Raw genomic sequence first — 14885 nt, 5'->3', positions numbered from 1 at the left:
TCTATTAGCTAAATCAAAGCCTCATAAAGCCGTCCTGACATGCCTGCAGTTGCATATTAGCAATTTAGGCAGAGTTCCAGCGGAGGCACAGTGCCATACAGCTGCCCTGGCCCAGCGTACACACACACGACACATCACCCACAGGCAGCAGCCACAGTAACAAGCCTGAATGCAGCCATCTTGCACATCTAATCCCACACATTCCCTCTCTCTCTCTCAGACACACATACACACACACACACACGCACGCACAATCCCCAAGTGTGAAACCAGAGCAGCTCACTGCCTGCCTGCCTGCAAGTAAGGGCAAATCGCTCTTAACACCAGACTTTGCCCCAAGGGGTAAATTTTTTTTCTCTTTGTTAAGGGAAGTGCCCCTGTCCTCCCCCAGCTCCTCTTCTTCAAACAGGCAGACAGGTGAGGCCAGGGTCAGCGGCTCAGCTCCCTGCACCTGTGGGTGTAATAGCCCCTCACGGCCTCATGTGAGCCGGACTCAACCCCTGGCTCAGCCCCAGGTTCCATGAGCCCGTCAATACATCTCTCGCTTTATGAAGGCGGCTGTTAGTTTTTCCAATCCATCTAAAAAAAAAAAAAAAAAAAAGGCAAACAGGGAGCGAGACAGGGTGCGTGTAACAACAGCTCATAGGTGATTTAAAGATCACGGAGCTTGAAATCCCCCTGCTTCCTAACCCCTCCCGTCCGCTACTGGATTTTGGAATCTTTTCCTGTTGGGTCTTGTAAGGTGGGCGACATGGAATAGATGTGACTTCAAGACATATTCCCAAAATAAATCGTTCACTTTCCAATTTCTAAAATCACCATCCAGTGGAATAAAACAAATCAAAAAGATCCAATTTTGTAAACTCAGTACAGTTCAAGATTGGATCCACCAAAGCGTTATCAAAGTGAACTGAAGCACAACGCTCAGAGTGCTTCGTAAAGAGTAATGAGCTTCACTGATTTGTAAAAACCTCAAGAAGCTCTCCAGAAGTCAGAAGTATGTGAGGCACTTGTCATAACTGCTGGTCAGGAAGTGATACTTCAAAGTTGATGGAACTTCAGGAAGAGCCAACTGATAAGAGTATGCTAGGATCATTAACGCTCTGGAAATTTTAGATTTTTTTATATGACAATGTGATTTCTGGGAAGGTGAGAAATGAAAGCTTATGCTTATTTTAGGTTTTAGATAATCTAAAACAGGTTTCAAGTGATGCCATAAAAGAAGCATTCTTTGGGACTCCCAAAGAACCTTTCAGTGAACAGTTCTTCGAATAAACATTTTTAAGTGTGAAGAACATTCAAATAATTGAAATAGCCTTTTTCCACTATAAAGAGCCTTATGAGTAATGGAAAAGTACCATGGAGGTTTAAGGTTCTTCATAGAAACATAGATGCCAGTAAAAAGAGAGTTTGAATCAGCTTGCAAGGTGATAACAGGAAAATAAAATAAAAAACATTTGAGAGTAGCATACTGGTGCTTGAAACCAGGCCAGATTGAAAACCTCACAGCTTAAATGGTTTAAGAATTCAAGAGGTGAACACAGTTGAAATAAGATCATTTGTTCTCTCTGAGAGGAAGCCGGGACAGTGCATCAAAGTACATCAAAAGCTCCAGGAACCCTGGGAACATGATGCCACCTCATGCAGGAAAGGCGGCAAGGCCAGACAGGCCCACAAATTCCTCCCTGCTATTTGTAAAGAAATTGGAAATAGCCAGGATTCTGTCCAAACTCATGTTCTTTGCATATCCCTTCAGGATGTGGCAGAAACTGTGGCCCCCAAAAAAGGTGGCAAAACCGTTGCACCTACAAAAACATCACCTCTAGTACAACACCATACTGCATAAATTGTGTATATACACAGACAATGTAGTATGCTTACACTAAACACATTTGCAAATCTCTGGCCTGACAACTTCAATTGAAGCAGAAACAAGAAAGTTTCTGCTTCAATTCAGAACTTAAAAAAATATGTATTGCAGTTAGAACTATGCTTAATGTGTATTAATTAACAAAATGCAATAAACTGTTAGGTCTGTCTAGGCCTGTCAATAGATTAAAACAATAAATCATGATTTATGTTTGTCCTTGTTAATGATGTATTTCAAAAATATTGACTATTGAACAGTGATGCATGGTTTTTCCACTAATGCAAATAATTAAATATTAAATGGCATTACATTTATTTTTATTTCATTTTTAACTTTAAAAATACTTTAAGTATTAATTTTACTTTTTTTTTTATCTCAAAACAAATTTTTTGAAGACAAAAAGTTTAGAAAATCTGCTAACAGCATTTATGCCATTTAATATTTAATTAATCTCAAAAGTGACCACTTTGCCAGCCCTAATTGTTAGTTTTTAAAAAACAAAAAACAAAACAAAAAACACAGCAATTGTTTTTCATATCATGGCAACCATTATTAACAATCCAAGACCTGTCACTACAGCCCTCTCTCTCACTCATAAAGACTGAGTGCACCTTAAAGGGGTCATATGATGCGATTTCAATTTTTCCTTTCTCTTTGCAGTGTTACAAGCTCTTGGTGCAAAAAGAAATAATGTACAGTATGTGGAAAATGTGTTTTTTGAACCTTAAACCGCATAAACACATTTCATTATACCAAATACACAAAATAATGTTCTTTTTAGCAGCATCATATGACCCCTTTAATAGAGTGACCATGTGTTTTGTGCAGTGGCAACCGGTAGGGCACTGATGCATGCATGCATGCATGCCCAGACTTGCTTTTATTAGCACAACAGCCACTTCTTGGGAGGTCATGCTTGTGTTTTCCCTAAGTGCTGGTTGTCCACCAGGCAACGTCATGCTTTATAGCACAGGAATCCACTCTAACGGTTACCCAACGCCAAGCACCAGGCTTAAACAGTGGAGGGTCGGACATCTAAGACTAGTGGACATCCTCACGGGACCAAAAAAGCCCAACATCCTGGTCTTTATACAGTATTCAGGCAGGTACAAAAGCAGTCAAAACAGATGAAGCACTTCTTACTGGTTAAAATCTTGTCCAACTCTGTCCTAAAAGATTGTGTCCTAAAGACTTAAGACCTGTTCATACCAAGAACTATGATAACTAAAACAATAACTATATTAGCATCCACTCCAACGCACAATAATATTGTTTATTATAAGCACAAGCTACTGTTATGTGGATTCTGATTTGCTGTCAATGTATTTATCATTCAGTAGCTTGATTACAACAATATCATTTCTCTGTGCCATTAACATTGTAGTTATGGTGTGGACTTTCCTATTCTCATAGCATTAGAATGATTATCAAAACTTTATAGTTAAAGTTTGTTACGGTCCTTGGTGCGAACAGGCACAATATATAAAACTGCACATCAAACCATCTGTGTGAATATGTCTTCAGTCATGCTTTTTCCAGTCCACTGCAAAGACACTTAAGCTAGTCAAACTGTTCAAAAGAGACAGTAAGCATTTAGAGAGAGACCTCTTATATACGCAAAGAAATTCTTCTCGCAAAAGGCAGAGAGGCTCTTTATGACTCAAGACACTGTATAGGCAGATTGACCATTGTGTCTAAGCACACACTAACCTGGGCGGCAGTGCCATTACCTCACTCTCTGTTATCACAGTAATGACAGAACGTGTGTGCGAGTCGTGTGTCTCCAGATCCAAGTCTGAGCATGTCAGTCGTGCCTCCACAAACTGCTGCTTTAATCAACAGAGTGTTTAACAGTAACCAGGGCTGAAGACATGACAGACAGCAGCCAGTGTGCAGTCAGGAGCTCTCCCACACTGTGAAGGGCAATTAAGGGTTCAAGCCTCAGCAGAGGAAGGAAAAGGAAAAAAAATAAGAGGGAGTGCGAGAGTGAAGAGAGTGTGGAAAGCTATCCGTACCCTATTCAGAAGTGTTATCACTTAAATTGAATAAGAAGTTACAATGGAAAAAGCACTGGAAGCAGCAGAATTACGACCGCAGACACCTGACAATTAAGTACAAATGGGTTAGGCACTTTTAAAAAAAACTTTTAGAAATCAAATGTGAGGAAATGCTTAGAAAAATCTGATTTGATTAACCATTCTGACTCAATGTACGACAATAAAAAAATACAAATAAATTAATTAATAACAATCAATGAATTGAATCGTTGCACTAAAAAAATAATGAAAAATACACATCCAAAGTTTAAAAAAAAAAATCAAATATTATATAATTTTATAAACATAACATAAAAAATGGAAATGTAATGCTGGAGTGAAATTTGTTAATTGAATAAATTATCTATTGCAGATAACATGAAAGTACTCAAGTGCAAAACAACACTGCCCTCTGATGATCGCCCTGCCTTGCTGCTGTTTCACAGGCTAAATCAGGAAAAAGCACGAGGATAGACTTACTGAGGTCTTCTGCCAACTGAACCCTCCTGCCTGTGATCAGCTGGACTTTCTTCTCAGTATCCTCTCCAAAGTCCTCTAATACTTCTTTAACGTTCTTCTCTAAGCGCCGCACTGTTAAAAAAAAAAAAAAAAACATACTTATTTGTGTTGTTTGAACGTGGAACATAATGATACCAAGTAGTCTCAGTCACTGTTTCCTCCAACTGAAGCCTCTTTAATTTGTAATAAGAGATGATTTAGTAAGTAACCAGAACTGAAGACTTGTTTGCAGGAAAGCTTGCTTGGTAATGAGAACCCACAGACATACCCTCTGTATTAGTGAGCTGTTGTCTAAGAGTATTGGCTGTGATGGCCAACATCCTCTGGATCCTCCAGAACAGAACCACATCATTGCACTCAAGCTGGAACACAGAGAAATAAGTCAAACAATTAGCTAAATAGAACTTTTTAACATGACCTAACACAAAATAAACAGCTATTACAGTCTTTGGCCAAAAGATTATATTATACAATGAATGCAAATTACTTTTCTTTAGTTACGGAATGTTATGTTTATATTTTGGTTATGTTTAATATCTGGTTTGCCTTTATTAATAAATTCCCTGTTAATAAAGTATTGAATATGGACACTAATTGCAGTCATTCCACAGCTGAGAATATTGAAATGTTACATAGCATTACATTTATTTTTCTTATTAATTTGAGCTTTTTTTATCTCCAAACAAAATCATATCTAAATACATAAAATAAATGTATTTTAATAAATGTATTTCCCATAAAGCATATAATTATTCCCAAAAGTTAAAACTTTGGAAGCTCTAATTATTATTTTTTAGTAAATTTGACTAAAAAGGCTTCTTCTTTACCTCAGAGTCTACAAAGTGCCTCTGGTAGTAGTAGAAACCTCGCCGGCAGAGATTACAATGTAATAACGCTTTCTGCAGGAAATGACGTCGATAGAGTTGGTGCCACGTGTCCTTGATCTACGGAAAGATATCAGTTAAATTTAGTGAAAAAACATTAAATCTGATGTGCAGATAGTTATGTTAGATATTCTCTCCAAGCGTCTCACTTACCAGTATGGGGTCCACTTCCACTCCTCGGGCCTCCAGGTTTTTGCGCACTGTAGTGACCTCATCATTGGCCAGGTAGGCTGTGTGATCCTCATGCAGCTTCAACAGACGCTCCAGCTCGTTTTTGGTCTCATTACGGGTGTGCTAGAGTTAGGGAACAAAATTATGTAGACTTTCTTATCACTAGCACCTACATGTAATAATACCACATACTCGGACACTAAAATATGGCTCCAAGATCATAAAAATAAAAAAAAATTAAAAAAATGATAGTGTTGTCTGTTCAACCTGCTCTGGTGTTCGATTTTTCCAGCTCAACCACCTCTGCTTCCAGTCTGGCCCCACCATATCTGCTATTACTGAGTCAGCTGCAACACAGGAAGATGAGTCACACACTCCATAGACTGACAGACAAGAAAGGGCTTTATGAGGGGTAGACATACTGTCTTTAAGGCGAGACTGCAGTGTTTCCTCCATGAACTGAATAGCGGCATCCCACTGGGACTTGTCTGTGATAGAACGATCCTCCAGAGCGTTGTGTTGAATCACTCTCTATACCGCACATACATAAGTAACATTTACCAACAACACTCAAGAAACCCCTATGTGCTGCATTAGCAAAATAATCTACTATTATTATATTATATTTACCAAGCTGTCCATGGCTCTTTCATTCCACTTGTGTCGTTTGATGCTTTCATCCTTGACAGCTTCCTTCAGCTTATCAAAGATGTCATCCTGGTCTTTCCCTTTGTATTCTGCCATAAAGCGGGCAAACTCCTCCTGCAATGTTTCCCAAGCAACCTGAGTAGCAAATAAAAGAAGACAGATTTAAAAACTGGATAAGATATAAATATTTTAGAAGATTTCGGTAACACTTTATTTTAAGGTGTCCTTGTTACACATGTTACATGTACTTACTATTATATTAACAATTAATTATGCATGATTACATGCAAGTAACTCTAAGCCAATCCCTAATCCTAACCCTAACCATATAGGAGTAAGTACATGTAGTTAATTAAAGGGGTCATATGATGCAATTTAAAATTTTCCTTCCGCCGCCGCCGCCATGTTGTGGAGATGCTGTGTGTTTCATTGTGAAAGCGAAACTACTTTGTTTGGCCTTCCAAAAGAGGACACAACTAGAAATCAGTGGTTAAGCTACACTGCAACACTGTTCCAGAACAGTTCAACCCAAATATTCAGATGTGTGCAGTGCATTTTATGGAGGACCGTTTCCTGAACCTGCAGAGTAGCCTACAATGCGTCTGTGCACAAAGGCTGTTTCTATAAAGTGGGGCAGTTCCAACTTTGCAAGGACAGTCTGGCGCTTCTGACTCGCAGTCTGTAAGTACGTTTTTTATATTTAAAGAATTTGCCACTGATGATTCAAACGCAAGTTTTGAGCAGTGTAGAGTAGCGCTTGTTGTTTGTCGTTTTTCCGATCACAACTGCAGACATGGTTTTATGTTTACGCGGCACGATACACAACGCAATGCATAAAAAGACAGTATAAATCATTATAATCAGTACAGAAAGACGGGGCATAGAGGAGCAACAATAATGTACATTGTGGAAAATAACGTGTTTTTTTAACCTTAAACCGCATAAACACATTGCATTACACCAAATACACAACAATGTTCTTTTTAGCAACATCATATGACCCCATTTAATATTACTCAGTACTTAAATGTATAATTACCCTGTAACAAGGACACCTTCAAATAAAGTGTAACCAAGATTTCTATTTAAAATAAATACTGTTTGTTTGAAATTTCAATTTATTAAAGAATCCACAACTAAAAATGCTAGTTTTCACACAAAATATTAAGCAGCCTAACTGTTTCAACATTGATAATAATAAGAAGAAATCATTCTGGAGCACCAAATTGTTGAAATGTTGAAGGATGTACTGGAATAAAGGCTAATATATAATATAATATAATATAATATAATATAATATAATATAATATAATATAATATAATAATTCATATCATATCATATAATTAGTGCTGTCAAACGATTAATCGCATACAAAAGTTTTTGTTTGTATAAAATATGCGTGTGTTCTGTGTATATTTATTATGAATATATAAATACACACACATACAGAATATATTTTCATACAAAAGTTTTTGTTTGTATAAAATATGCGTGTGTTCTGTGTATATTTATTATGAATATATAAATACACACACATACAGTATATATTTTGAAAATATTTACATGTATTTACATGTCTATATTTATATTCATATAATTTATATTATAAATAAATATATTTAATATATAAGCATAACATGTTTTTCTGAAATATATACATGCATGTGTGCGTATTTATATATACAGTACATAATAAATATACACAGCACACATACACATATTATGTTAAAAAAATACGTTTATTTTGTATGCGATTAATCGCGATTAATCGTTTGACAGCACTAAATATAATATAATATACTTTTTTTACCTGATGATTTCAGAAATGTAACTACCAACTATGAGCACAAAGAAATAGCAGCGGTTCATCAGTGTTCATTACCTCCAGTGCTTTATGAGGAAGTTGTTTGTCAGTCCATTGCTTAAGTTTGATGTCTACAGTGGTGTTGAAAGTGCCCGAGTTCATGGACTGAGCAGCAGGCAGGTAGATGTTCTCAATAACGTGTGTTGAGACCCTTTCCCAAAGCTTCTTCTGTAAGATGGACTCCCTAAAATGACATAAAATTATGTTTGTTAATTCTTAAAATATACATGACCAAGCTGCTATTAAATGTTGGCCAAGCGCACAATAAACAATGTTAATTACGTTGTTTTCAGTTCTTTCAACCATCAAATGAGAGAACACCAAAAATGTACTTCATAATTCTAAACAGTCGAGTGGAAAGTGTAGGACTTGACATTAAGACAAAGATGAGAATATTCTGAGGGTGATGGTGAAGCTCATTTATCATAAAAGAAAACCATATTTCATAGCTTCCTGTTTGCTTTGTTCTAGTGTGGTACATCAATACACTCACATCTCCAATACCACCAAACTAGCGCTGCCCAGAGAAGCCACCCTCCAGCTATTCATCATGCTATTGATTTGAGAGGCTGATGGAGCACACTGGGCCCCCTTACAAACATCTGATCTATTTCATTTAGCTTGCTCCTCTGGGTTTTAGGTTCATAACTCCGGGTACAGCTTGCAGCTTTGCATTCTGATGGTAGAGTCAGCCCTGAAGCCATGAGATGGAGATGTCGAGTTTAAAGGGTTAGTTCACCCAAAAATGAAAATTAGGCGTTTTACTCACCCCAGAGGCATCCTAGGTGTATATGACTTTCTTCTTTCAGACAAGTGATCCTCAAATCTGGCTTGCGAGATCCACTTTCCAGCAGAGTTTAGCTCCAACCCTATAATCAAACAAACCTACCTGTGATTTTCTAATGATCCTGAAGACATTGATTAGCAAACTCAGGTGTGTTTGATTAGGGTAGAGCTAAACTCTGCAGGAAAGTGGATCTCGCGAGCCAGATTTGAGGATCAATGTTTCAGAAGAATCCAGTCGGAGTTATATTAAAAATTGTCCTGGCTATTCCAAGCTCTATCATTGCAGTCAGCGGGTGTTGCAGTGCTTCAGTCCAAAAGAAGTTACATAAAAAGTGCCCATCCATAAAAAAAAAAAAAGTGTCTCACACGGCTCCAGGGGGTGAACAAAGGCCTCCTGTAGCGAATCGATGTGTTTTTGTAAGAAAAATATCCATATTCAAAACGTAATAATCACTTGAATCTAGCATATATATATATATATATATATATATATATAATGTTCAGCAGTACCCATGGTTTTTGATCTCGGATGTGACAGAATGCAAATCATATTTAACATAAAATCAATAAATAATAAACAATAAAGTGAAATGTATATACATAAATATTACTACAGAATCATACTAAAACATACTACAGAAGCAATTTGGAAGTTGGAAGTATCATCTTCATGTTTTTGTAAATTAGTAGTCAATTATGGAGTAGGCAAAACAAAATTAGTACAAAGTCGTCCACACAGGACAAATGATATGTATACAGTATGTAATGTAATGATATGTAATTAATGCTGATTTTTTTTTTAATAAATTGATAACCCAACAATTAATTTTGTAGTTAATGAAAAGAGAAGTGCTCACCAGTGTTTTGTTGTAACTTGACTCAAGCTGATCACCTCATCCAAGATCTCATTTTTGGCCTTCTCATATAGCTCGTTCTATAGATGAGGAGCATGACATACACAGTATAAAACATATAAAACATGTCACAAGAACTTATACAGTAGATTACAGGATTTTTAAAGTAATAAATAACTAATATTAGAAATAAATTATTAATTACTGTTGTTTTGATTATTTACCATACATAATTACATTACTAGAATGCTGACACTTAACAAGGAGTCCTAGACTTAAAGATTTAGAATAGTTTAATCAGGAGCCAGTTCTTACCCTGTCCAGCTCTCGTAAGCGAGGATAGTTGTTTTTCCACTCAGTCTCCAGGTTAAATCGGGATGCTGGTCAAGAGGGAACATGAAGAAAAGTTCAATTTAGATTATTTTCATTAATATCCATACATTTTTTTAAGGAAACTTTTTTAATCTGGACGGTTACAAAGGATACACCATTTAGAATTTTTTTTTTTTTAACTAAGGATAGTCCACCCAAAAAAAGAAAATTCTGTCATTTACTCACCCTCATGTCAAACCTGTATAGAAACAAAAGACATTTTAAAGAATTTTGGAAACCAAACAGTTTCGGTTCCCATTGACATCCATAGTATTTTCTGACCAAGCAACAGAAATCAAAGGGAATGAAAACTCTTTTGTTACATTCTTTAAAAGATTTTCTGTTACACAGGATAAAGAAAGCCATACAGGTTTGGAAGGACTTGAGGACTTGAGGGTGAGTAAATGATGACAGAATTTTAATTTTGGAGTGTACTATCCATTTAGTATACTAATTTTATAAACAGCATAACTTAAATAAGGTCACAACTGTGAAATTTCAGTTCCTCTAACAAACAAGTAAAAATGTTAGAAAATTAATTAAGAAAACTGCAGTAAGTAGGTCAGATGTAGTTTAAACAAAATCATTAGTAACTTGGCTATTAATCTCATACTTAAAAAAAAATAAATAAATAGATTTTCTATAAAACAATTTGTTCAAAGTTTGCATTGCCACCTATAATAATAGTGAACTTAAACCTAAAACTTTTCAGTGACAGCATCCCTGTTCCTCAGACACTTCCCATCTCCCTCGGTCTAAATCCCCATACAGGGACACCAGACAGACTGCGCTGTGGCCATGATCAATGCACCTGGAGCCAGGCGTGCACTGTATCATCAACCCCACGCTCCCCAGGGGCCCTGCGTCCCCAGCATACACACGGGCCGGGTGCCTCGCTCACACAATAGAGATGACGCTAATTGCTCTGGTTATCGGGCCGGCCCCAGTGCAGCCGTGGAGATCGATAGCCCACACAAAGGTTTGAGAAGCGTCCCAGGTCAGGCGATAAATCTAGAGGCAGAGCGTTAGCAGGGGTGGCCTGTTAATTGGCAGCGTGGAGGACTACAGCGTGCCCTGTGCAGAACGTCTGAGCTGAGGTGAGGTGTGATGGGAATCAGCATGCACAGAACAGGGAAACGGCTCTGCTCAGGTGGGTTTCAGAGTTAAGTGGCTGTCGAGCTGTTGGTTTGGATTCTATTAAGGTTTATTTACTAGGTCTCCTGAGAGCTGATGTGCACTTTGCTTCTCAAAATACCCTTGAAAATCTGCATCTTATTAGGGGATAAAAATAGCAATGATCAAGTTAAAGGCCTAAAAGCACAGTCCATGTGCCTTTTTTATTTTTACTTATGAGTTTTCAGATACAGTATGTTGTAAAGCAGTAGTTATCAACCTTTTTGACTCCAAGGTTTCTCATTGTCCACAACAACAATTAAAGGCCCCATGACTTTTTTCCAGTTGCTTGTGAATTACTGAATAAGGATGGACCCATTTCACAGATTATGACGATGTACATTTATTAGCATCATAAATCCAGCAAAGTTTTTCACATTTTCATTGTTTAAAAATTGTATGTACATTTATTACACTATACTTTGTTTACATTTAGTCATTTAGCAGACACTTATATCCAAAGTGACTTACAAATGAGGACAATAGAAGCATGTAATTCTTACATTACCTTAGCAAATTTGACATATTTCTTTCTTCTGACCACCGTAAATAATCTCTCAATATTTTTTCCTCTTTTGGAAAGACACAGAAAAGCTATCTTAGATTTTTCTTTTGCTTCTAGAGCAAATGGAAATGCAAAAAAAAAATAAGAATAATAAAATACCGTTTTGTACAATACGTTTTGTGAGTTTTCTAGGGTCCCCCTATTGGGCCCTCGGCTCCCTAGTTGCAAACCACTGTCCTAAAGGTTTGACAGATAAGGTGGATGGCAAATATTTCTTGAAAACACGAAAAACATGCATTCAGTCTGTTCCTTGCAAAGGGATATCATATGGCTTTAGATGATTTTAGGGGAAGAAAAATTATGATGCTTTAAATCTATCTTTTTGCAGTTTTTTTGTTGTTGTTTTTTTACAATACCACTCGTTTATTATTATTCTTGTATGGAAAAACATAGCCTGGACATTCTGTTTCATTTTTTCTTTTGTGGTCCACAGGGTGGGGTGTGTAAATAAATAAGGTTTGGATCAACATGTGGGTGAGTAGACAGAATGTACATTTTTGAGTGAACGATCCCTCTAAGATCTGTTAGATGGTGTCATCTTACCTTTGAAGGCATCTGCTTGTTGTTCTACTGACTCCCTGACCATCTTCCAGAAGCAGTCTGACACAGCAAGACTCAGGTTCTTTGTGGTCACCTGATGAGCTTTCAACATGCCATCCCTTTAGCAGGTTGGGAAAATATTGTACAATCAAAATATGTGACAGATTATAGAACAGGTGAGTTAGAAATATGCATTTGACTCCTACCTCAGCAGTCTTGAGCTCTGAAAGAAGTCCTCCTCATAGTCCTTGATGGAGTCTATGCTTTCATTAGAACTGCCTACAAAAGAATCATGGGATTGAATGATTTCAAGTGCACCAAATTTCAAATGTAAATGGTTTCTAGAAAGATCTCATGCTTACCTTTGCCGGTTACTACAGCAAAGTAGCCCAAAGCCTTCATTGGGAATAACTTGCCTTCAACTATTTGCTGGATCTACAAATGGGGGAAAAATTTATAATTTGAAGCAAATAACATGAAGTAAACTAAGTAAAACATTCCAATGAAAGTCATCAGCTGTACATAACTGCAGTCAATATTGCTTGTTTAGTGTCAGAGGACACAAAATGCCTCCCTCTAGTGGCTAAAACAGGAAGTAACACATTATCAAGAGTTTATGTAGTGAAATATCTAAAGGTCTTACTCTGCTTGGACTAGCTAGGTTCTTTTCTGCCAGGTCAACCTTGGTAAGAACAAAGATGGTCCTTTTGCCCTGAGGGTCCATCTGACTTACCAGATCAGTGACTATACTACGCTCTGCATCTACTGAGCCATCTGAAAGAGAGAAACAAACCGAGAGAGAAATTAACAGAGTTGGCTAAAGAGAACGCTAGTATTTTATGACAAACATTTTAATGGAAGAAAACTCACCCTGAATGCAGAGGATGATGGCATTTGGATTCTGCATGTAGGCTTTACTAATGCTAAAAATGGTTTCTTTTGTGTCAGCAGCCATGCCGGCTGTCACAGTCTGTATACAAATGAAACCGTCAGTGACATCAAACATGTTCTGCATAGATGTATATGGTTATATTATGTGTAAAATTGTATGAAATGTGCACAGAACTTACACTGATGACACCCGGCAAGTCAACGAGCACCATTCTCTGAATTCCTGGACCCTTTACGCTTAAAGAGATGGTCTAACACAGAATAAAAACACATGAATGATGAATATAAAAGTATTCGGCCAGATTCAAGTGTAAATGTTTTCACAAAAGCAGTGAAGGAAGAAGGGTCTCACCTCAGCACTGACTGTCTGACCTTCCTTCACACTCTTCCTCATCCTGAGTTCGATCTCGTGCCTCAATGCTGCAAGCTAGAAACAAAAAGAAACATAACATCATCTCAGTCACCTGACAGTCAAATATAGAGACTGACAAATTTGTGCTACATAATTTGAGTTAAGAATAGGGGTGCTCCAATCAGGATTTTTGAGGCCGATCACCGATCACAGAAAGCAGTATCTGCCGATACGATCACCGATACCGATATTTTAAAGCCTTCTTTTTAAAATGTAGAATTATTTATAGTGATGATCCAATCAAGATTTTTAGACATTTATTCAGGGCCTGAATTTAATTTTTGAAAATGAATTCCCCTCTTAGGTGACTCTTGTGAGAGAGGATTTTTTTAATTTGAGGGGTGGAGGAGGCATTTTTTTTACATTTTTCAAAAATATATACAGTATTTATCTCACCTAAATGTTTGATCATGCACTGCATTTTTGTTTTGACAATCGTGCAATTGTTGCACAACAGCTTGCACACAGCACAAGCCTGATTTTGTGAGCTGTATGTGAGGCGGCCTTTTACACCAGGTTCACACATATCCCGTTTGCAGTGCGTATGCAGTCCATGTGCGGTACATAAGCGGTGCAGAAGCAGAACTGACTGTGCTTTCACACAGGAGTCTGCTCCTGATCCGTGGCTGTTTACTACAAACACAACATTTATCCATTATTTTGATTTAAAATCCAAACATTGTTACTTAAAGGGGTCATATGATGCTTTTTTAAAGATCATTATTTTGTGTATTTGGTGTAACAGAATATGTTGACATATCACGTTAACAGAGTCGCGTGGGGAACAGAGTCGCGTGACAGACAGTGATGAAGCTTGTATGTGTTTGCAGTACACAAGTCACGGTTAAGACAGCTGACTCCACTGTGATGTGACCCCCTCTCTCTCTCTTTCTCGCTCTCTCGCTCTCTCGCTCTCTTGCTCTCTCTTGCTCTCTCTTGCTCTCTCGCTCTCTCTCGCAAAACTCCGCATTTGAACAGTCAATAGCAAATACTTAAACTAATAACAAAACAGTAGTTGATTCGTTATATATTAAGTTGCTCAAGCAAGTGGCAAAACATTTAAACTACTTTTCTTACATTATCACAAACATTCTGAATGAAAACTTACCACTGACAGAAACAGTCAGCTCTACTGCCTTTTCTTTTGCATTTAAATCTTTGTTACAAGCAATCCTGTGGTTCATAAAGAACTTTGCTTTCCTACCTCCACGAGTGCCATCTATTATTGCCTTGTTGATCTAAAAGTGCTCTTTTCCTTTAAAACTAGCCAAAAAGCCATATGTGTTGACTGTGAAAGAC

General features: G+C 37.3%; 1 protein-coding gene across 5 annotated transcripts in view; it reads right to left on the bottom strand.

Moving 5' to 3' along the window:
• Positions 1-14885, bottom strand: part of opa1 (OPA1 mitochondrial dynamin like GTPase) — a 42739-nt gene that overhangs the window by 12758 nt on the left and 15096 nt on the right. For all 5 annotated transcript variants that reach the window (XM_016467201.1, XM_016467202.1, XM_016467204.1 and 2 more), the window contains 17 exons: positions 13527-13601; positions 13354-13425; positions 13154-13253; positions 12927-13057; positions 12646-12718; positions 12490-12562; positions 12287-12402; positions 9949-10013; positions 9637-9713; positions 8012-8177; positions 6111-6263; positions 5903-6011; positions 5748-5827; positions 5463-5603; positions 5253-5369; positions 4694-4787; positions 4387-4497 (listed from right to left, as the gene is read on the bottom strand). In XM_016467201.1, coding sequence (XP_016322687.1) covers positions 4387-4497; positions 4694-4787; positions 5253-5369; positions 5463-5603; positions 5748-5827; positions 5903-6011; positions 6111-6263; positions 8012-8177; positions 9637-9713; positions 9949-10013; positions 12287-12402; positions 12490-12562; positions 12646-12718; positions 12927-13057; positions 13154-13253; positions 13354-13425; positions 13527-13601 — 1753 coding nt within the window. The remainder of the gene's footprint in view (positions 1-4386; positions 4498-4693; positions 4788-5252; positions 5370-5462; positions 5604-5747; positions 5828-5902; positions 6012-6110; positions 6264-8011; positions 8178-9636; positions 9714-9948; positions 10014-12286; positions 12403-12489; positions 12563-12645; positions 12719-12926; positions 13058-13153; positions 13254-13353; positions 13426-13526; positions 13602-14885) is intronic.

The sequence above is a fragment of the Sinocyclocheilus anshuiensis genome, unplaced genomic scaffold (assembly GCF_001515605.1).
Source record: "Sinocyclocheilus anshuiensis isolate Anshui unplaced genomic scaffold, SAMN03320099.WGS_v1.1 scaffold44, whole genome shotgun sequence".
Lineage (NCBI taxonomy): Eukaryota > Metazoa > Chordata > Actinopteri > Cypriniformes > Cyprinidae > Sinocyclocheilus > Sinocyclocheilus anshuiensis.
This window is presented reverse-complemented; position numbering and strand designations above follow the sequence as displayed.